At 37.1% G+C, this 24,835-nt stretch overlaps 1 protein-coding gene across 14 annotated transcripts in view; it reads left to right on the forward strand.

Annotated features, from left to right (window-relative positions):
- Nucleotides 1–24,835, forward strand: part of DMD (dystrophin) — a 2,399,796-nt gene that overhangs the window by 2,245,854 nt on the left and 129,107 nt on the right. For 12 of the 14 annotated variants that reach the window (XM_007493357.3, XM_056797113.1, XM_056797114.1 and 9 more), the window contains one exon: nt 17,910–17,971. In XM_007493357.3, coding sequence (XP_007493419.2) covers nt 17,910–17,971 — 62 coding nt within the window. Of the gene's footprint in view, nt 1–10,852; nt 11,295–17,909; nt 17,972–24,835 lie in introns of those variants that run through there. The other 2 variants (XM_007493366.2, XM_007493365.2) reach the window with 1 other exon arrangement.

The raw sequence follows: 24,835 nt of genomic DNA on the forward strand, positions 1-24,835 counted from the left end.
TTCTCTTATTAGTGACTTGGAGAATTCCTTCACATTAATACTTAGCAATTCTGAGAATTGTTTTTCATATCTTTTGACTCTTTATCTATTGGGGAATAGCTTTTAGTCTCATGTGCATGCATATTGCAGTAGGTAGTTTGTGTGTATATATATATATATTAGTTGCTTAAATATATTGTATAAAAAGCCTTATCTGAGAAATTAGAATCAGATTTTTTTTTGTCATTCAAGCTCTTTCTTTCTGATCCTAAATGCATTAATTTTGTTTCTGGAAAAGCTTTTCAATTTCTTCAGCATTCTTCTCCAGGATGTGAATGAAGGCATAGATGGGATTGCATCAAATTTTCAAATGAGTCAAAGCTCAGAGGGAGAGCTATTATCTTTCCTAGCTCATTAAATGATTGATTAAGGATCTAAAAAATATAAAATGGCTAGAATGCTGGTATGAATCTAATACATCAAATCTGAAATATAGACATGTAAAATGCTAATAGAAGGATAATTACTATATAATAGTTCCTGTGAGAAGAACCTAGAATCTGAAATACTTTGTCTAAAACTGTGACAACTTAAACTATGACTATGACAATTTAGAAAGATATTGATAAATTGAAGAATTTGCATCTCAAGGTAACCAAAAAGGTCTAGACCATTCCACATAAGAAAAGGTTGATGGGACTAGGGAAATATAGCCAACAGAAGAAAGTCTGGGTTTGAGTGGAGGAGGTAAGAGTAGGTTTCTTAGATGGCTTAAGTTTTAGAAGAGCAGTAAAGTGGAACACTTGTTCTATTTGAACCCAGAGGTCAGAACTAAGACCTATTGATAGAAGCTGCAAAGAGGCAGATTTAGACTTGATGCAAGGCATAACTTTCTTTTTCTTAGTTTTTAAATTTAAAAAATTTTTATTGTCAAACAAAATGCATTTCCATATTGGTTATTGTTGTAAGAGCACGTTCAAACAGAACCAAACCCCAAAATAAAACCACAGATACACTGATGTGAAAGACAACTCAATCAGTTCTTTCTCTGGAGTTGGATGGCATTCCCCATCATAAATCTTTCAGGATTATCCCAGATCAGTGCATTGCTGAAAATAGCCAAATTTTCACAAATAATCATCTTAAAATATTTCTGTTACTGTGCACAAAGTCCTCCCAATTTGCTTATTTTTTCTCTGTATCAGTTACTGCAGATCTTTTCAGCTTTTTCTGAAATCATCTTGCTTATAGTTTCTTATAGCATAATAATATTTCATCACCAACATATACCACAATTTGTTCAGCCATTCCCCAACTAATGGACATCCCCTCAATTTCCAATTCTTTGTCACTAAAAAGGAGTTGCTACAAATATTTTTGTTCAAGTTGGTCTTTTCCCCTTTTTTATTATCTCTTTGGGATACAGACCCAGTAGTGGTATTATTGTATTAAAGAGTATGCACAGTTTTATAGACCTTTGGGCATAGTTCCAAATTACCCACCAGAATGGATGGATCAGTTCACAACTCCACAACAATGCATTGGTGTCCCAATTTTAGCACATCCTCTCCAACATTTACTACTTTCCTTTACTGCCATATTGGTCACTCTGATAGATATGAAGTGGTACCTCAGAGTTTTTAATTTGCATTTCTCTAATCTAGAGTGATTTAGAACATTTTTTCATATAACTATTGATAGTTTTGATATCTTCATCTGAAAATGGCTTGTTAATATCCTTTGATCATTTGTCAATTGGGGAATAGCTTATATTCTTATAAATTTTTGACTTAGTTCTCTATAAATTAAGGCATAGCTTTCTAAAAATTAAAGATATTAAAAATGGATTGGACTATTATCAAAGGTAGAGCCCCTCCCTTGCTAAATGTTATCAAGTGAAGGTGAGATAGCCCCTTGCTTGGGATGTATAGAGAAGATTCCTATTCAGATATAAGCTTGGCCCATTTTTATGCTTTAAAAAAAATTGTTTCTAAGCTAGACCCTAAGGAATATACAAAGATTGCATCTAATATGGTTCCTGCCATAATAGACCTCATAGTCTAGTAGGGAAATGAAAGTTTCAACAGTAAACAACAAAATTTATCCATTATTATTATCATCCACAATGTCCCCAAAGTCTTAGTTTCTTTCCATTAACACTAAAACTTCACTAATATCATTTGGGGACTCTTTATTTAATCATAGTTAGTATTTATATAGTGTTTAAAGGTTTGAAAAATGCTTTAGAAATATTATTTCACTTAATCTTCATATCAACCCCAGAAGGTAGGTATAAAATCCCCATTTTATAGATGAGAAAACAAGACAGAATTTAGGTGATTTGCCCAGACTCACAAAGCTTTTAAGAGCTTGAGGCTTTATTTGAAATTAGATCTTCCAGGTATAGCACTCTCTTTACTGTATAACCTTGGTGCATGAATTATGTGGTAATATATAAGAGGTTTCCAAAACCGAGAGATTCCAAGTATGAAAGGTCTTTCCCTTGTAAAGAGATTATAGCATAAGATAGCTTTTGCAAGAAGAAGCAAGAGATGGAATGTTGAATGAACTGTCAATCAACCAGTGAGAGAGAAGATTCCAAAAGAATCTGGACAGAAGGCAGTTAAGAAGCCCAGCAGCTGGAACTGGGACACTTCTTCCTGGATGACTCTTGGGAAGAAGCTGCCAGACAAACTTACTCTGAACTTCTGATTACCTGTTGCCTGAAATATTAAGATTGGGAGCTTAGCTCTGAAGAACTTTGTTAATTGTCATCCATATCTCCCCATAGAAAATTAACCCTGTTTCCTGAGTACAACACCTAGGGAGAATCCTTCAAAGTACAGGAAACCCTTAGAGATTAGGGAAACCTTATTCCCTTCTCAACTCCTCCATTTCCCTTCCTTACCTTACTTTAATAATAAAACCCCTTTTAGTAAAAACATAGATTGTGAGACTAGTCCTTGAGAACCCTCTTAAATCTTACCATTTGGAGGGAAGCCATTTGAAGTCAGCTGAGAGAGACAGGAAGTGGTGTGGGGGGAGGAGTGCAAAACCCAGCCTTTGCCCTAACATGTTTCCTGTGCCCCAGTCCTTGTTACCATAAATATCCTTGTAATAGCGTCTATTACACCCTTTCATTGGATCATTAATAATACTGGAGATCAGGAATAGTTTCATGATGGAGATGGACCTTGAGCTTTAAAGGATAGATAGGATTTCAGAAGGTAGATATTTGCTTGGGGCATAGGGGAGGTTTGTGCTGGCTTTGGAAGAAGAGCATTCTGAATCTGGAGAACAGAGAGAGTAAATGTTCACAGCATGGGATATGTATGAAAGACAACAAGTAATCCAAACTGGTTGGAAATGAGCAGAATAATGTTACTAAAGCTAGAGAGGTAGTGTAGTACCAGATTATAAAGAACCTTGAATGTCAAACTAAGTGATTTGAACTTTGTCTGGTAACAATTGTTATGTCATGAAAGACTTTAACAAGGGAGTGACATAGTCAAATCTATGCATAAGAAAGCTCAGCTAGGCATCATTATAAAAGATAATTTGGGGAAAGAGAATTGATGGGAAAAATATCAGTTAGGAGGCTACTGTAAGGATACTAGGGTCAGAAATGACAGATGGTTGTGGCAATAGAACCAGAGAGGAGAATATATTCAGGAGATAAAAGAGTTAGAAATGACAAGATTTGACAATTTATTTGATAGTAGGTGAGGAAGTTCAAGATAACTCCAAGAAATAGGGAAATTAGGAGAAGAATGTTTTGGGATATGTAAAGGTCAGAAATAGAGATGATGATTTAGGTATCACTTGCATAATGATGAGAGTTAAATAAGTGAGAATGAATGAGATCATTAAAAAGAAAATTAAGAATAACCTGAAAAAGGCACAAAAGAGCAATCTACATCCATACAGTCTGGAAGCAGAACATTGTGTCTTATTGGTTTGTATAATACTAATGGAAGATTATAGTCTAATGTAATATTTACTTATATCAGTGCTGGATCTCTCTTAATCATCTTCTCTACTGAACTATGATTTCATAATTGTCTTTTGGGGCTGAATCTGGCTGATGAAGATTTTAAAATGCCATCCAGTGATTTTTAAGTCATAGCCACAGGGAATTCATATTATGTTTTAAATATATAGTGAGGACTCTCTGGGCTCATTCTTCCAGAATGAATCCTACATTCCTCTTTCAGGGTTGCATAGGTGCCATGAAGGGTTCAGGTATTTCTTATTTACTTAGCTTGAGTTCCCACTGGTTATAGTTTCTCTAATTTTAGCCATCAGCAAATATTTAGTTCTCTTGTTCCATTTAACTACTTAACAAAGATGTTTTTATTTACTTTGAAGACATAATAAGAATGAACATATAAATGTTTCCCAAACCCAAACATTGGGAGTACATACTCCATTTATTTTGCTTTTGTCTAAGGAGAATGGGCACATTTTTTACACAACTTCTGTAAAGCCCTGAGTCCCACCAAGTTCATATCCAGATATGCCATGACTGCTAGATTCATCTCAGCTACCACTGGACTTGGTCCCAAAGGTCACTCCAGAAACTCCATTGATGCTTGATTGACTGTAAAACTCAAATTTGGGAAGCCCAAAGGTTTACTATCTTGACTTTTCTAAAACTTATGAAGTTGGATCTCTAATCCCTTCACTTAAAATGGAAAAGAACAAACAAAAGAAAATGGAAAAAATCCTACTTCACAAGGATGTTGGGACCCAGAAGGGAAAAGACCTAAAGTTCCCTCATCATATACCATGAGCAAAGGAGTTAAACCAAGAGAAGCAGCCAAAGAGAAACAGTCACAAAAAATTATTTGGAAAGTAAACCCTTCTTCCCTCCATTTCTCCCCAATTCTTGTTTTGTAACCAGCTAATCAAAAAGGATTCTCCTATGTGGTTAGCAAACTGGAATCAGTTATAGGATGTATAAGTTTCTATGTCTCTACAAGGAACTTCTATTGCATGACATCTAGGCTAGAAGTAAACTGTCCAGCCCTTCCACATGGGGAGATGCCATCACAAACTCTCAATGCATGTGCCACACCCTCCTTACAAATGGTATCCAAATTTTGAGTACAGGATAATTTTATAAAATTTCTTCCTTGATTCCACTTTATAGTCATCTTTTGTTCAGCCTATTAAGAGAGTTTATATTAATTTCTCCTTTTTTATATTTAAGAGGAAAAGAAGCAATAGTGTTTGTAAGAGACCCCCTGCTGTGCTGTTTGGCAGTTGGTAACAGGAAGGGTGTGGCTGAGTGGGATTTATAAATTGCAGACTGTTGGAAAGGGCTTTTTTCTCTGGGTCTCTGGGGAAAGGGTGTGTGACTTACTCTCTAGTTGGTGACAGAGAAAAGGAATTAAGGCCTTAATAGATTTATTGATTATTGATTAACTTGGGTAGATATGTAGGTAGATAGTGGTTATATTTAAGAAAGTGAGAGGAGAGTAGGCAAGGGCTTTGGCCTAACAGAAGATACTTCCCTCTAAGGCAGATAGATTTAGGGTTTTTTAGAGAAATTTAGTTAGGATTGGGATCTGGGATATAGGTACAAGCTATTATAAGATTACTTTCACTTTTCTCCTTTCTATTTCTTATCCATATTTCCTAATAATAAACTAAGTGTTTTGCATTTAATAAACTGCACACTGGCTTTTGTTCAAACTCATATACCAAAAATTTAACCCCTTACAACCCCCACTCTGCCTTCTACTTTGAGCTTACTTGACCTTTGATTACTATTAACTATATAGTGTATCATATGGCATATTCTTCTGGTAATGCTAAATGTATGGGAGTTGTGAAATAGCAGTCTTTGAAGAATAAAAGCAAAGAACAATGAAGAATTACTGGATATAACTAAGTGGAAACATATTAGCAATGAGGAATTTGCTTAGGAATGGTAGCATGAAGGATGATGCCATAAGAGATACTTGACCACAAAATGAAGGGAAAGGTTCTCATGAAACAGAGTACAAGGGATCATAGTCTACATACTCCATTGGTACTGTGAAAAGGGAATTTATCCTTTTCCCTTTTTCGACTATGGGTACCTGGTGTTAGTTTGAACTTGGACCAGAAGCAAAGTCTGTGTGAGGAATATCATTGGATAAATCTAGTCATGAGGGCAGAACAATAGCTAGAAAAATGGAGCAAGGCAGCCAAGAATATTGCAAGATAGCAAAGCAATTTCCTAGGCACTGCCCTCTGGGCAGCCCAGGCAAATTAGAAAACTATGGCTCCTGAGAAGTGATGTGTGAGAGTTAGTAGGCAGAGAAAAGACTTTATAAAAGCAAGGTGAGGAGGAATTAGGGACTTGGCTTGCCTGTCGATGATGCTGACCAAACCTGTGGTGAGAGCAAGGAGGCCCAAAAGGGCAGCCACAGATTAGTCAGATAAGTACCTTTTCTTTCTCTCTCATATTTTTCCCTCTTTTCCGATTACTTTTGATTTAATAAAATTATTATTCTAAGGACCAGTCTCTTAAATTTAATTCTTACAGTATTTATACGATGCCAAGTAATCTAGAGGAAGACCTCTAGCATGTTGGGTAAACCCCTTATGAAGAATTTAGATGAAGACATGAATGAATTACAGATGATGGGAAAACAATCAATATTTAAGTGCTTAAACTATGTTTCAGTAATTGCGTTGTGTTGTGAATACCATCAAAAGTTTGGAAAATAGTCTGTGCTCTCAGGAAACTCATTTTCTAATGAGGGAGGCAAAGTGCGTAAAAAGGCACATACAAGATACGTGGAGGTCAGATAGACTGTGATCTTAGAGATGCAGGTTATGGCAACTGAGAAAGATTCCTAAAGAAAGTGGCACTTGAGCTGAATCTTGAAGGAAGCTAGGGATTCTGAGGCAGAGGTTAAGAGAGAACTCATTCAATGTAGAGGAACAGCAAATGTAAAGGCCCAAAGATGGGAGATGCAGCATGATGAGTAAGGAACAGTAAGTAGAATTATATGGCAGCTCTACACAGTATATGCAAGAGAGTAATGTGTAGGAAGCCTGCCCAGGTTGGAAGGAGCTGGAATGGAAAGGTCTTTAAATGCCAAACATGGTTCTTTTTCTTTGATCCTAGACATAATGGGGAGCCATTGGAGCTTATTCCGTAGGGAGATGACATGTTCTGACTTATGCCCTTGGAAAATTGGTTTGGGCAGCCAAATGGAGGGTGGATTAAATGAAAAGACCTGAAGCAGAGGGTTCAGTTAATAGACTATTGCAAGACAAACAGACTAGGCAAGAGCAGAGAATGGCCTGAATTGTGGTATTTGTTAGTCATGTGAGTGGAGAGAAGATGAATATGAGATATGGTATGGAAAAAGAAATCAGAAGATGTGCCAAATGGTTAGATATGTGGGATGAACAACAGTAAGAAATTATGGATGAAGATGTAAACCTGGTTGATAAGAGAAATGGTAGTACCAGATACTAATAAAGAAATTTGGATGAGGAGTGGGTTTGGGGGAAAAGCTAATGAGTTCTGTCTTGAATATCTTGAGTATGAGATGCTTTGAGGCATCTAGTTTTTAATGTCCTATAGTTGGATATTTGCTAATTTAGGCTTGGATGCCAGGAGAAAGAAAAATCAATTGGGAGTCATTGGTAGAGAGATGAATTGAATCCTCAAGAGCTGAAAAGGTCATAAAATAAGAAGTTAGAAGAAAAAGAGAATAGGACTCAGCATAGAACTTTAGGAAGCATCAGCAATTGATGAGCATGACAAAGCTGGTGAAAGAGGAAGAGTAAAAAGGAATGGTCATGCAAATACAAGAAACATCAGATGGCACTATCATGAAAAACCAGGTAGGAGGGAATATCCAGGAGGAGAGAATGGTTAACAGTGGCAAATGCTATACATTGGTCAAGAAAAATAAAAATTGAGAAGTTATTAAACATTTTAGCCAATGAAGATTTTTGAAGACAGAAGTGACTATATAGTAGGAAGAATTACATAATTCTACAGTATGATCTGTAGCATACTATTTTTATTCAGTTCTAGAATCCTTTCCCAAACTGGCCCTCAGAATACTTTTGGATTTGAAATAGATGTTGGTCTAAGACATAAGTAGGGCAAAGTATAGAGTACTTCTGAGATAAATAGAAATCTGGAAATGCTGTAGCAGAATAAAATTATGAAAAATTTCCTTCTATAAAGTGCTTCTTAAAATTAGCATTTTGTAAATACTTAATCATATTTAATATTATAGAGGGAAAAACCTAATATTGACATTTTTTATAGAACTCTTATTAACATTATACATGCACTGTATAATACTTCCAATACCACTATTATATATGTATATAGTAGATAAAGGCATCAATTTACAGATATAGATAGTAAATGAAGACATATTGACTAATATATATGTAGTTGGTTTTTGCTGTTATTGTTTAGTGGTTTTTCAATCATGTCTGATTCTTCATGTCCTCATTTGGGGTTCTCTTAGCAAAGATACTGGAGTAATTTGCCATTTCTTTCTCCAGCTCATTTTACAGATTAGGAAATTTAGGCAAACAGGGTTAAGTGACTTGCCCAGGGTCACCCAGCTAGTAAGTGTCTGAGACCAGATATGTCTTCCTAAATCTGGGCCCTGCACTCTATCCATTATACCACCTACCAACTCCAGCTACTATAAATATAGTAGGTGAAGACATACCAATTACCTAAATTATTTTTCTCCATACCCAACCACAACAATAGCACAAACTGAAAAGAAGAAAATGTTTGTATTGATGTGGGTCTAATTCTTACTGATACTTTGAGTACTCACTAAAAAACTAACACCAAACCTTCAAAACATATTTTCATGTAAGAGAAGATAATTCTTTATGTGCATATATCTGTAGTTTAAAAAAATCCTAAAGAATTATTTTAAGGATAGCCATCTGTCAAATTTCAAAAGCTTAAAGAATATTTCCTTGTTATTTTTCACTTTTGAATTTTCTTTTTTGCAGCCCCAGGTATAATCTTTAATAGCTTTGCAAATGGGAATTTAGAAAATACACTTAAGTAATTTAAATCTCATGGAGATACCAGACTTCTTTAATCTGGAGATGATCATTGAGATAATTATTTTAAAGATAAAGATGACAAGATGTCATATCACACTATAGCTATAAACACCAAGTATCTCAGCTTCAAATATTTGCAAATCCTTATTCTTTATTAATATGCCTCTTCACTGAAATATATTTTCTAGATTGATAGATTCCAGGCACTGACTACTTGATATAGAGTATTGTGGTAGGGAAAAAAGTGCACTGTAATCTGCCAGGAAGATGGGTGTTAACATGCTGGTTCTGTGACTGTATAAACTTGGTTTCCTAATCTGTAAAATGAGGTGGTTGAACTATGTGATTTCTAAGCTCCCTTTCAGCTCTGCATGCTATGATGATATGATTCTAAATCATCCTTTCTCTATCACTGTCTCTTCTTCACTGTGGATATGGTAGAAGGGAACAACTTCCAGGCAGCAAACTCTCAAAATCAAGGCACCCCAAATGTAGACTTTATAGGCAAATCCACTCAGACTCCCTTCTCTAGATAGTTCTCTGGATATGAAGGTTGGCCTAGGGATAAGTTCAGGGAATTAATGTGATATATATCATGGCAAGAGTGCTGTTTCTGGTCGCAGAAGATTTAGGTTTTAATCCTGGTTTTACTGCTTCATCATCATATCTGTATTGCCTTATTCTTCATCTGTAAAATCCTGTAAGTGTATAATATGACTCAAGCAGCTTTCATTGTACAAACAAAGCCCTATTCAGAGCCTTTATGGTAGAGAGGTGAACCTGGGCTTTTGAATGCTATAAAAAGGTGAAAAGGAAAGAAAACCACAAAATAAGGAATTTGAAAGAAAAACTCGGTACTAAAATGCAAAAAGATGTCAAAAGCCTCTTTTTAAAGAGCATTTTTAAAATTAAAGCATTAAATTAGTTTACGTAGAGGAAATTATGAAAAAGAATGAGAGATTTTTGGACACAGCTAATGTGGAAATTTGTTTCTCAGGTATTTATATTTATTTATATTACATATTTATAAGAAATCATATGTATTATATTATTGTTAAATTACAGATTATACTGTTATGTATTTAAAAAATAAAAATAAATGGTAACTCACTAAAAAAATTTTTTTTTTCAAGACTCTCCTGGACTGAAGCAGGTGTTTTTTTTCCCCCTTCTATTTAAAATAAAAGCATCAGATGTAATAGACATTGTGGTTTAGAGAAATAAAGTTTACTCTTAGCTAGAAAGACCTGAGTTCAAATCTTCCATTAAGATACAAAGTGGTTGTATCACCCTGAGAAAATGTCTAAGTAACTCTCTTAAGTCTCTAAAATTTCCAGAAGGTACCCACCTCAATTCAAAAAGGGAATTCTAATAAAATTACAGGTCTCTATCAGTCTGCAAACTGTTTCTGTTTCTAAGACCCTGAAAAATAGCTTCACTTGATTTTTTCTAATAAAACCATTGTCTCAAAAATTAAAATATAAGAAATAAAGCCCACTATTTTTATTAGGTCAGCTATTACAGGTTCAGAAGCATAAAACTTCTTATAAACTAAAAATGTTTCTAAATTACAGTCAGGCCCCAGCCCTCAAAAAATTCAGAGTAGATTTTTAGTGAAATCTTTGGATTTCACTTCCTGATCTCACTTCCACTTTAATCTTTCATCTGAAAAAAGGGATGGAAAAAGTGTTGGGGGTTTCCCCCTTTCTTTAAAAAGAAAACACCCAAACCCACACACTTAATTTTGTGGAATGAGGTCATTTGCACCTAGGTCAGGAATTAAGGCAGTAGGCAACAAGTAGTCTAGTTGTGTTTTTAAGGGGATGCTTTCCGAGTGGCTATGTTGCTACATAGTTCCTGGTTCTACCTTAAATCTCCCTCCTTTTTTTTTTTTAGTTCCAACTGTTTTGTTTCTTTGAGTTCTTTAGTTATCAGGTTCAATAGGTGGGGGGAGGAGCAGAAGCTGTTAGCTCCACCCTGTCTAGCCTGCAGCTTTCCCTCCCCCTAATGCCCTTAGCCCAGTAACGTTAGTTTCACCGCAGTCCTATTCTCTGCTTTGGCGGTGCTCGAGTTTCCGTGAGCCAGGCTGAGTCTAGGAATCTCCAGTCCTTCCTTTCTCTCTCTCTCTCCCTCTCTCCCTTTCTTTCTCTTTCTCCCTTTCTCTCTTTCTTCCTTTCTCTCTCTCTCTTCCACCTCCTCCCCGCCCCCTTTCCCAATCGCTGATCTCTTGCAGCGATGAGGGAACAACTCAAAGGGTAAGTGAATTGCAGATCTGGACGTTTTCTCTCGCTAAAATCTTTGCACTTGTGGCTCTTCTCAGGCACGGGGAAATCCGGGGTGGTTAGAGGTGACTGAAAGTTGGGGAAGGCTTTTGTGGAAGGAGGTGGGGGCGGGAGGGGGCGTCGAGGAATCCTTTCTGCAGCCGGGCTTGCCTCCTTCCAGCTGTTGTCTCCCGGTCACCACTGCAGGTGCTTGGTTTGGCCGCGGGGAGCCGGGATTTAACCCTTTCCTCACGCTCTGGTGGGGGAAAAACCCTGCTCGCCTGGGTAAACCTATCCAGCTCCCCTTCCCCTGGCTTAGGGAGCTGTGTGGAGCGTGTTCGAATGGGTTCGGGGGTGGCGGGGCGGGGTTCCGAAATGGAAAACCAGGGGTTCGTGCGGTGCCAAGAAGTGGCAGCACTTCCCCGGCGGGCGCGGGCGTTTGAGCGATTGGAAGGAAGCGTTTCGCCTCTTTTTTTTTCTGAGGAGGGCTTGGGAGCTTTGAAGCTCTCAGTGTGTATTGGTAACTAACGCTGTAATTAAATCCTTTGCTTAAAGACCTTGCGGAGAGGGAAAGCGGGGCTACTTTCCATTGTATTCCGAGTGCTAAAAGGTCAACTTTCTGCCTGATTTCTTCCGAGGGATTCCAATGACATTTCATGCCCGTGCATTTTCTCTTCTGTGGGTTAGTTTCGGCGTTAATTGTCTCGTTGGGACACGTAAGACTTGCAGATGTGAATTAAATAAAAGCATTTAAAACCCTGAAGCTCAGCCCGGAAGTCAAGGACGTGCCAGAGATGGGATGGAGAGTTGTTTTTTTCCCGTTGGGGTTGGGTGGGAGATTGCTAGATTCACCCCCCCCCAACTCCTTTCCATTCCTGCTCCTCACCCCAGCCCTCACTTCCCCCATTCGTCTCCCAAGCTGACTGAACTAAAGTAAAGTTTAATACTTAAGTTTGGAGCCCGGCGTTCATTGAGGCGTGGAAAGATAAAATATATCATTGAAATTCTCTTTAAATTCCTAAAGTGGTTAAATTTTAATAAGTTGTGTGAAAGGAATGCTTAAAGGTGTTTACGGGCCATAGGAGCCATGTTTACATACGAAGTGTGCTTTTAAACAGTTGATTTCAGAGCTAGGAATCCCATGTAATGATTTTTTCAGTCATCCACCTTCTTCTAAAATCAACAGTTACTCCCCTCACCTGCCCATCTTCTCGGTCCCTTTCTTTTCACCCTGGTCTCCTTCACCTGGATGGACCTCTGTTTCAAACCCGTCTCCTGGGCTAAAGTTGTAGCTAACCCCTGGTGTAAAGCCAGAGAAGCTGGGGGATCCGAGGAGAAACCTAGTTCGGTGAGAGGTCTTTGACTCTTTAGCATTGTGGAATTGGTCGCAGTCCTCGTTGTTTGATCTTGGATTCGACCAGAGCCTGCAGTGAAATTGCTTTGGCCAAAGTAGAGGGGATGAGCTTTGAAAAGCAAATAGATCCGTGGAAGAAGAACCGCTGGAAAGGTTGGAGCTTTAACCACGGAGCAGTCAGCTTTGTCCCTGACTGAGGATACAAAATAAAATAAATGCTGGAGATCCTGGAGTGGGAAAGATGAGGCTAAACCTGACATTGCCCCTCCTCCCCACCCTCTACCCTCCATCAGCATTTAGTGCAAACTTTTCAGTATGTTTTCCTCTTGCTCCTCGGAATTCCAATAATACTTAGCTAGAGCCAATAAGGCATGCAGAAGCCAAGTTTTCTTTCACAAGCAGTCTGATCCCCAGATTAAAGGGAAATCATTTTTGTATGTGGATCAATGGGCTCTAGGTTTATATATGAAGACAAACTCTAATCCTCTGCCAACCACCAGAGAATGCTACCTTTTTCTATCACTGCATAATGATTAGTTTTCTCTCTGGGAAGTAGCAGAAAGATATAAAAAGGCAACTGTTTGAAATATTTTCAGCGCAATATGAGTGGAGGCAGAGAAATCTTATTTTAATTAGGTAACCGCCATTTCCCTACAACTAACAAAAAATTGTTACTTTTTAAAAGTGTTTAATGTCAGTTTTAAGAAACCAAAAGGACAATTCCAGTAAATAGGATTATTCCGGCACTGACAGCAGCTCTTGAAGCTGTTATAATAACCTTGCACACTACTTGAAACCAAAGAAGGTGAGAGAGAATCTAAATTGTGTGGTGGGAAATTAGGTCAGCTCTGTGCACTGTAGAGTAATACTTTAATTTCTAATTATTGGCAAGTAGGTGTCGCTGAAGTTTTTTGTCACATTAGATGATTTGCTCTTCTCATACACATCTGGTTTCCTCTTGCATACTTAAATAAAGGGGAAAGGAGATGGTTTCTTATACTGTATATTAAATGTAAATTAATAGGAGGAGGATGGGAAGAAACACCACAAAAGCACCTTGAAGCTTCAAGACTAAACTCAGTAACAATTATGAAAGGTTTAAATAATGAGAACAGTTATTTTAGAATTATTTATGGAGTCCCAGCCTAACATAGGGATGTTGGTGTGTCCCTAGTCTTGGCATCTCAAGGCTGAGGAAAGATAACTTTGAAGTAATTTTTAAAATACAGTAACATAGATTTTGGTGTTTCTTGGGTATTGATTAGTCAAAGTCTGTGGGAACATGGATGAGGATGAGAAATGGAGAACTGAGGCATTTGCCAAAATCAAGCATTTCATCTACTGAAAATATAGCATATACTTTTGTTCTTTATATATTTAAGGTGAAAATATGTTTCTTACTCGGATTACTCAGACCACTTACCTTGATTATGCACTTTTGTGCATGTGGATATGCTTTCAATCCTTAAGAAATACTGGGCTTTGGAATCTGTGGTCTCCAGAAAGGTATAGTTGTAGATAAGGCTAATGCAGGTTTAGATGGCAGCATCATTCAGTCCACTTTCTGTCTAAGGTATTAGTCTTGTCTTATTTTAGGATTAAATCCTCTGCAATGCCTTTTGCTCTCATAGGTTAAAAGGGGGGAGGGGGCAAGTAGGAAGTAAGGTAGAGATCACTCAAACTATCACTACAAAATAAAATGAATATTTACTTGACCACTAAATTGTTTCATTTTGTGCTGGGTAAACAGTAAGTCATTTCGCTTATGATCTTGATAAGTTATATCCAACCAGTTAGTGAATAAAGTCTGTTATTTCTCCTCTGGGTTACTTTGTGTCTACTTCTTTCTTTCTCACCTGTACCTGGAACTGAAACAATGAAACCCAAAATTTGTTTGGTTTTGTTATTTTTCTTGTTTTTATTTGGCATTTCTGCCCAAAGGTAGGGAATGAGGGGATACTCTAAGCAGTTTGACTGAATTGGGTTTGGGGATTCTTGAGGATTTCTTTATCTGATGTATATTATATTCCAGTTACCAGAGGTAACTAAGAATTGCTCATTGTCAAGAGTGATGTAAATGGGTTTTCCTTCCTTCTTTCCTTAGAAAAGGAAATGTAAATTCAACCAAAGGACGAATTTAAGTAAAACAAACTCCATTAAATTTTTTTTAACTTAAGATGACTTCCTTTAAGTGTTAAAATATTTCTGCTTTAGGGAATCCAGAGAAATTTAACATCTTAAAGGACTAACATGAGCTAAGTAATAATCCTGTGAATTATATTTGTCGACTTCTCTTTTGAAATTTGTAGCCTCTGAATATTTATTCCTATTTCTTTATATCCTTGGTGCTTTGGGGGGATTTGTTTTGTGGCTTTTTTTTTTTTTTTTGGTTCTTATTCCAGCTATTTCATTAATATGCCGTTATGCTGTTCGGGAACCTTCTTCCATTCTTTTTTGACTCTTTCTAAGACCATCATAAACTATTAGGTTTTTGAGGGATTTGTTTGCCAGCTTTATCAACTCTAGCAAACATTTCTCTGCAGATCCATTAAAGATGCTACAGTGTTCCCAAATGGACTTGAAATTGCACTGAATTGCTGAATTGACATTTTATTTCACATGATGTTCATAATAAGTGCCTATCTATAAAGACACATAGACATACATTTTTCTTTACCTGCTTCTCTCCTTCCCCCACCCCAGTGCTCACAATTATATTATGGCCTTTGGAAATGGCAGAGAGGCAGATGAAGTATAGTCTCAATGGAATCTAACCTTTCCTTGAGCTGCACTTGTCTATGGAATTGTTGATAACTTTCTGAGCTAAAATTGTTCAGGAACAGGCACCACTTTTTCGATGGAGTGAAATAGCTGCAGCCTTCTTGTGCTCTGCATATAAAGTACTACCAGAATCCACCCCTCTTCTTACAGATGGTCAACCTTTCCAGCATTCATAGCCACTGGGTTACCAGGCTTCCTCTAAGCAGAGTGCTTCACTTTAGACCCCTGGCTCTAGAGGCTCTAGAGCAGTGGTTCTCAACCTCTCTAATGCCGTAACCCCGCAATACAGATCCTCATGTTGCAGTGACCCCAAACCAAAAAATTATTTTGGTGGCTACTTCAAAACTGTAATTTTGCTACAGTTATGATTTGGAATGTAAATACCTGATGTGCATTATGTATTCTCATTACTACAAATTGAGAGGTTGAGAACCGCTGCTCTAGAGTGTTCTTTGAGACGTGATTTTTTCTGGCAGTAGCCCCTTCCATTACAGCAGTGGTGCTCTCTTATTTACCAAAGAGCATCTAAGGTTGAAAAACATCATAGGCTACCTCTTGCATTTCTCAGAACAGAATCAAAACACATCTTTAGAAACTGGGCTGTTTGGGACCACCCCCAAATTAGTTTGGCACTCTTGACTGGCGGATAAACGGCAACCAGAATACCGCAATTTCCAGTAAAAAAGATATAATATGGGGAGTTACAGAATCATAGGATTTTCGAGATGGAAAGGACCTTTCGGAGCCTCTTGTTCAACCCCCTTATTTTACTGCTAAGAAACCAAAAGTCTGAAATTGAAGTGACTCGTCTGAGGTCTTTGGAGTTGCTCACATTTGATCAGATCTCTATTTTTAGAAGAGTATTCCATTAAGAAGACCTGACTAAAGTTGTGGCTTTAGAGTTAAGTAACCACAAAAATTCATGTTTATTTTGCACACTTTGGGCAATGCAAGTGTTATTGGCTCCATTTTATAGATGAGGAAACTGAAGATCAGATCAGAGAGATTGTGACTTGCCCATGATTCTACAGGTAGAAGGTGCCTGGACTCTTCCACTTAGAAATGCTATTAAGTGGAAGATCTAGGGCTCAGATCCAGGTCTTTTGATACCAAATTCAGAACCTTTTTTCTACATACTACTGCTTCAATATCCCTTGTATTGAATTTTAGAACATTCTCCCATACATTATCTCATTTGCTGAAAGGCTTGTGTTAGACATCATTACATATAATTAGCTTACTACTATGTCTCTTGTGGAAGAGATTGACTGTAGGAGAGTAAGCTAAGCCTGGATTCAATATTGTATTAGCCAAAAGTCCACAAAGAAGCAGCAAGCGTTCTTTTAAGTTAAGGTAATTTCAGAGCTATGTAACTATCATTAGGCTTCTCCTCCTCTCTGAGAAGGCCTCATGTACTCTACTTGGACATGTCTCACATAAAGGCCCATATTTCAGGCTCTTGAAAAAGAGGGGCTGAGAGTGGGATCCTGGACAGATTGTATACACAAGGATGTCTTTATGCTACATTTTAGTTTATCATCCTCCATCATGTACTCCTAGGAAACTGGAAATATGACTCTGTGATGTTTTATATAAATGATCTAATCTGAGAAAAAATATATGTAGATAGCTGTCCCTGATTTATACATAGAATAGAATTCAAGAACAATGGAGTTTTGTCCTTTTCAGAGGCAGAAAATGATAGCCCACAACCAAAGTTAGCTAGCTAGAGTTCCAGGAATGGAAGAGAGCTGTGAATTCACCATTCATTTTCAAGGAGGCATGGGAAATGTGTAGTAATGGAAAACTGAGTTATAAAGACAGGTTCAGAGGGAGAAAAAGGAGGAAGTAGGAGAAATTTAGAATTTTAGAAGAATTTTTAGTCATTGATACTACTGAAATCCAGCTGAAATATAAAAATAACTGATTTGAAATCTGGATTTTCAGAAGAGAAGGAAAAGAAAAAAGTAGGTTGACTGTCTATGTAATGAGTCAAGGTTTAAATATTAGACTGTTATTCATATACCTGAAAGTTTTAAGCAGTAATCCATTGTTACTTGGGCTTATAAATTTAAAACTTGGGTTGGTATGACTCTATTCAGTTGGTGAGTACACCCAAGGTTCAGCCATTGAGTACAGAACAGAGTTTTGCTCTAAAGAGCAAGAGCCTACCTATTGTTTTGATTTTGGGGGGTTGGGGATGGTGGCACCAAAAAGTCACAGTTATGTTGTGGGAAAAGTGTCCTTTTAATTTCCAAGTACTTTCTCAGTTAGGGTTAAAATATACTTCTCTTTACTTCTGTTCCTAAGGTGGTAAACACCTCTCACTGAGTTGTACATATATTAAATATGAAAATTCTTTGAAGGAAAAAATGACAGATAGTTCCAAGACAAAAAATATTTTTTTCCTCTTTTCTTCTATCAATTGCAGTTATAAATTCTAAAATATTTCCTTCATGCTTTTTGTGTTTTAGCCATGAGACCCAAACAACCTGCTGGGATCATCCCAAAATGACTGAACTCTACCAGTCTCTAGGTAAGGAAAACCTTTACTTATATTTCCAAAGATTAAAATAGCAAATGAATTTTAAAGCTACCAGTTCTGACTTGGTAACTCTTGTACTGACCATCTAGTAATTAAATCTGAATGAAGTAAGGCATATTACAATACAAGGCTTGCAATTAAAACACATTCCAGGACATGTCTAATCCACTTCCTTGTTTTTCCCTTCAAATTATGTGAATAATTAATTTATTTTTAAAATCTGCTCTTCATCACCAATAAGTTAATGTGCCTGGTACATGCTATTTGAAGAACTGTTTTATGCCTAGAAGTTACCTAATACAAGTTTTTAAAAAGAAAAATATCCCCAAGTTGTTGTTGGTATTGAATTCTGAGCATGTGTAAACTAAATTCAAAACTTTTGCCAAATTGATAATAGTACTCTCTCATTCTTGTTTTAAATGCCACACAGACATAAAACCATAAAAAAAAAAAAAGAGCTGGATTCAAATTTTGGTTCTACCACTGAATAGCTATGCCACTATGGGCAAATCAGCTGACCTGTCTAAACTATCCTATTCATAATAGGATTATAAATTATCATGTATATTAAAACTGTTCTTAATCTAAAATGATGTTTGCTTGCAATCTCCTTGGACTGTGTCTACTCTATAGAACTACTCATTCATATGTTATATTTTAGCACCTAAGATATTCCTGTTTTTTTTTTTTCTGGATCCAAGAAGAATTTCAGATACTCGAAGACAACTTTAATGTCACCCTAACCAGTTTCTTCTTTTCTGGGTTAAACATCACTAGTTCTTTCTTCTCCTCCTCTCACTCCTACTACTGATAATAATGATGATGATGGTGATGATGATGATAGATAAGATTTGCAAAGCACTTTGCATGTATTATCTCAATTCTCGATTCGATTGGAATTACCTTCTGATTGTAACAGTTAAATTAGTTTCTCTACTAAAAGTATTATATTTTTAGAGCTTTATTAAAGATTATTAGAAATAAAGGATAAAGAAATACAAAATAAGAAAGCATGTGCCTAGGGCACATAGCCCATTCAATTTCATTTCCTACATCTTGAGAGACTCCTGTGCTTAGAAGTGGAAGCAGAGAGACCCAAGTAGGCGGTACAGTCGGTTTAAATACAATTTTTGTTCTCGGCCCAGGTGGGAATTCAGGTGAGATTATAGGCAATTCTGGGAACTGCCAAGGACTTCTGGGGATTCAAGTCTGGGGTTCAAATCTCCATTTTTACATGATGTAGCTAGTACAATCCCTACTTGTAAGGAACTGAAGTTAAGAAAGGTTTGGGCATCTAGATAAATTTAAATCCAGCCTCAGACACTGACTAGATTTTCTCATTGACAAATGAATTTTCACATAATACAAAATGATAGAACCATTAAGTCATGTCACAAAATATAATTCCTGAAACTCGTATACCAGGTGATTGTGGGTTAGTGGAAAGATCAGTTGATTGAAGTATAGTGTAAAGAGTGAGTCATAGCTAGCACCCCATGCTAAGGTCAAAAAGACTTTGGGAAAATGGGACAACCCAAGAAAGGACCAAGACTGTGCTTGTGATCAATGCTTCCATAATGAATGAGGAGGAGAAAACAGAACTGCTTGACTCTGATGTTGCTTCTGGTTTTTTGTTTGTTTTCCTTGCCAAAAAGGATGTGTCACGTATTGTATAAAGAATTGGCCTTAGAAACTAAAATGCCTGAATTAAATTTTCACTTCTGACCCACTCTGACTCAGTCACTCTGGGCAAATCATTTAACCTGCTAGGTAAGCTGTAGTTATGTTGATAGAGGGAGTTTCCTCATTGGGAGGAAAAAATGGGTCCAGTGTAATAACAAAATAAAATTTAAAAAAATCCTCCTTGGATTGGAGGTAGATGAATTATATAATTGGTCTATGAAATTATATAATTAGTTGATGAAATCCAGGATAGGTTGAAAGAGAATAAAGGTGCATGTAGTTACCCAAGTTGAGTTCATATCCCCAGTCTCAAATGAACTACATCCTAAATTATTAAAAGAGCTGGTTGATGTAATTACTAAGTTCTGTCATTGATCCCAGGAATCTTGATGGAAAATTGGAATAGAAAATAGAAATAAATAGAATAAATAGAAAATAAAAATATTTAAAAAAAAAAAGGAGTCCACAAACTATAGACCAATGAGTTTGACTTATATTTCTGTCAAAAATCCTAGGACATATAATTAAGAATGGTTAGTAAACATTTAGAAAAGGAAGCAGCAATGACAAAAACTCATTGTGACTTGAAGAAAAGGTCATGGCCGACTAATCTTATTTACTTTTTTTGCCCTGGTTACTAGCCTGGGTAGATCAGGGGATTGATATCCATAGCCAAGCTGGATTTTAGCATGAGAGGCTATTTTGTTCTTCTTGTGGATAAGGCAGAAACATGTGAATTTGGAACCTGCTGAATGGCTGTATCAAAAGAGTAGTCTTTGATCTTATTTTGGAAGGTTTTCAGTGTAGGGCTTCAGATCTGTTTAACAGTTTTAATTAGTGAACTTGGATTAAGGCATAGATGATATGCTCTCATTTTTGCAAGTTGTTCAGAAGAAGAAGGAATAGGTTGTATGACAGGGTCAAGATCTACAAATGTATCCGTAGTTTAAATCCTTGGTTACTAAGGCTGTCCTTCTGTTATTTATTCTCTATTTATCCTGACTAAAGCTCATTTGTACATCATCTTTCCCATTAGATTGTGAGCTCCTTAAGGGTAGGGGCTCTTCCCCCCCCCCTTTTTCTGTATCTCTACCACTTAGGACAGTGACTAGTGCATAGATTGTGTTTAATCAATATTTATTGACTGATTGAAACTAATAAGATGAAATTGCATTGGTTTAAATATAGTCTCACACCTCAAAAAAATCAGCCTCTCAAATACAGATGGAGGAGTCACGGGGATTTTAGTAGATTACAAGATCAGTCAGAATCAAGGTTGTAATGTAATAGCTAAACCATTTTGGTTCAGTCTGCCATCTTTGAGCATCCTGGTTCTACTGGAATCAAGAAGATACAGGTTGGGGCAGTGGGGTAGCTCAGTGGATAGAATGTGAGACCTGGAGAGAGGAGGTGCTGGGTTCAAATGTGACCTTAGCTTGATCTTGGATAAATTACTTAATTCCAACTGCCTAGCCATGATCACTCTTCTGTCTTTGAACCAATACTTGCATCAATATTATTTTCTTTACAATGTTGTTTCTGGTTTGGCTTATTTACTTCACATCACTTTATACAAATTTTAAGTCAGAATGTAATAGTATAAAAAATTTTCTTTTTTTTTTTAAAGAAACATGAATCAAGTCCTTTTCCAGTCATGTACTGATTGTATCACAGTAAGTCACTTAACCTCAGATTGTCTCAGGCAAATAGCTTAATACTGTAATTTGATGAAAATAGCAGTCAAGAGAGTCTACGGAACCCTTCCCCTTAGTCATCCTGTTATTTCTTCTCCTCTTTATAACCAAACTTTTAGAAAAAGCTGTCTACTTTTATGGCCCTCTTTTCTTCTCACTCACTTCTCACCTGTCTAACTCATATCTTGACCTCATTCATCACTCAACTGAAACTACATTCTCCAGAGTTACTAATGATCCCTTTATTTTTTATTCTGAATTTTACTAGCTCAAAAAAAGAGAAACTATTTCCTTACAAAAAATAGAATAGAAAAAAAGATTATATGTAAAAACACAAATCTATTATGTACAGCTTGCTTTTTAAAAAAAGTATATAATAAATTCACCTTGTTGTGTTTAAAGCTGTCATGCTTTTCTAAGTTTTCTTTTGAACTTCCTTTGTTTTTCTTCTGTGCATTTAAAGGAATACTTTAGTGCCTCTCCTTTCTTTTCTTTTGTTTGGCAACCCTGTCTCCCATCCCCTTCTGCCCTCTTTTCATAAAAATAGAAAAATAACAAAGCAAAAAAAAATCATACATTTGTATCATGCCCAGAAATATATGTTTTTTTCTGTACTTGAGTCTGTGGCCAGGAGTGGGTAGCGTGCTCCCTCATTAGACTTCTAGGACACTTAGTTGGATATGCAATGGTCAGAACTCTCATATCTTTCAATGTTATAACATTGTGCTCCTGGTTTGGCTTATTTGACTTCACACCACTTTATACAAATCTTCCCAGAATTCTCTTAAGGTATCCTTTTCATCATTTCTTAAGACATGCTAATAGTTCATCACATAATAATTTGTTCAGCCTTCTCTTAGTTTATAGGAAATCAGTGATTTCTTAATTTCTACATCTGAGAGCACAGTCTTCATCCTTCTTGATGTCACTGTTGTGCCCACTCCTTTCTGTGATACTCTCTCTTTTTGGGTGTTTGTCATCTTCCTCTCTTGGCCCTCCAACATCTCTGATTCTTCCTCCTCAGTCTTCTTTGCTGGGTTATCATCCATAGGATGTCCTTTAACTGTGGACATTCTCTAAGTCTTTACCATGATGGGCCCTCTTTCATTCCTGCACTCACTTGGCAACTTTATCAATCCCAGGGATTTAGTTATCATCTCTATCAATGATGACTCCCAGATCTACTTATGCAGCCCTTGTATCTCTTGGGAAGACCTTTATCAACAACTACCTATGTGCCATTTTGAATTGGAGGTTCAGTTGGCAAATAAAATTCAACCCTTTAAAAGCAGCTCATTATCTCCCCCACCTCCCTCCTCTGCCCACAACCTGTTTTTCTTCTAAACTTGTAGACTTTTATTTGAAAAAAATGTTTTTTAAATAAACCCTTACCTTCCATCTTGGAATCAATACTGTGTATTGGCTCCAAGGCAGAAGAGTGGTAAGAGCTGGGCAATAGGGGTTAAGTGATTTACCCAGAGTCACACAGCTGGGAAGTGTCTGAGGTCGGATTTGAACCTAAGACCTCCTATCTCTAGGTCTGGCTCTCAATCTACTGAGCTACCCAGCTGCCCCAAAACTTGTAGACTTTTAAATATTCTCCCTGCCTATTTTTCTCCTTCTTACCACTTACCACCCAACTGCCACTTGGACTTTCCCAAAGATATGTACCACTTCCTTTTCCAACTCATTTTATAGATGAGGAAACTGAGTCAAAGTTAAATGATTTGCCCAGGGTCTCACTGTAAGTGTCTGAGGCTGGATTTGAACTTGGGTCTTCTTGGCACTATCCACTGTGTCTAAGAGCAGAGGATGACCAAATCACCTCACCTTTCTAGGGGCCCTGGTCATTATAGCCTGTTTTCCCTTGCACAAGTCACTACCCCTATCTGGGCATCAGTTTCCTCATCTGTAAAATAAAGGGATCAGACCAGATGTGACCCCTGAGCTTCCTTCTAGATCCCAAGTCTGTGATCCTGTGCTATTTTGGGATTATTCACTTGGGATTCTTAACCATAGAAGAAACATTTTGTCTGATTCATGAGCTGAATTCCAGATTGAAATACTTTTCATTGAGCATTTTTACTAGTGCAATGTAAAGAGTGCTGTTCTAATCAGTTATCTGGGTGGTTTTAAAGACCGAAAGCTCTTCAAGCCTCCAAAGTACACATTATTTTGATTCAGTAAGTGTTATTTTTACAGATAGCTGTGATCCCTGGAATTTATCATGAAATATGAATGTAATATTGATTATGCAAAGCACTACTGTGTAATCCTGCCGTTTTCTCACGCGTAGGCCTATATATCCTAAAGTTTCTTATGATAGCTACACATAAGCACTTTTAAAAAATGGCTATTATATGTGTAGTTTAAAAAAAAGCACTTAAAATAATTCTTATCTGCCTTATTTGGCATCATAAATAGAGCATTTTCTCCTTTTTGTTCAATAGCCATATGGAAACAGGGAATTTGAAATATTAACGAGCACCGATAGGGTCCCTTCGATCTCTAAGTGTGAACAATGCACACAGAGAAGGAGCATCTATCTAGCCTTTCCCATATGCCCAGACTGGTGCTTAAGGCCTGGGGATGGAAATAGAAGCCAAAGGTAGTTCCTGCTTCCATTCTAATAAAAGAAGAACCCAAAGTGAAGGGTGCTGAGCAGAGTGCATGGAAGGGGGCAACAGAGTGGGGGTGAGGAGGGGTGTTAAAGTTTGGCCTGCCCAAGGCAAAACTAATCTGTAACCTTTAAATAGAAACCTACCTGTTTGTTGTGATTTCTGTAACTCTCCTTGCTTTATTGCTCTTTCCTGCCTGTGGTTTTCTCCTGTTTTCTCCCTTTTCCTGATGCTGTTTCCCTCATCCCCACACTAGCAGCATTTTGGCTCTGCCTAATAAGCTTCATAGCCACTAATACGCAGGGTTGAGGGCTTTGTTTTAAGTCATCAGATAGAGGCTTGTGCCACAACTTTCTGCTTTTTAAAAAATGGCTTGTGGGTCATTTTTTCAGAAATTCTTCGAAAGATGAAGAAGGAAAAAAAAAAGTCCATTGGCCTATAATTGATGGCATTTTGCCTATAGCTTTTTGCCAGGAAAGTGCTTCTGAGTATTGAAATAAAGGCCCAGGAGAGGCCTGTTATATCTTCACGGACTCAGTAATAGGATGTATAACTCTTTAGCATTTCTAGTAAGTGAGCATGTACAGTTGTACCCCCTCCTCCCCAAGCTCTCCGTTTCCCCCAGATAAGTAGCTTCACAAATAAGCAATTACAGCTGCAACATGCACACTTTAAATTCCCTCTTAGTTCAACTTGCCCCCCCCCCCAAGAATATGGGCAAAAACTTCCATCCCTTGTTAATGTTTGTTCATTTTCTCCTTGTAAAAAAAAAAGGCTCTTACATTCCATTATACATTCTTGCTTGATTATATTTTGTGATTAGATTCTGTAATGCTCTGTGGTGACACTTTATGAATTCT

This window comes from Monodelphis domestica, chromosome 4, assembly GCF_027887165.1.
Source record: "Monodelphis domestica isolate mMonDom1 chromosome 4, mMonDom1.pri, whole genome shotgun sequence".
Taxonomy (NCBI): Eukaryota; Metazoa; Chordata; class Mammalia; order Didelphimorphia; family Didelphidae; genus Monodelphis; species Monodelphis domestica.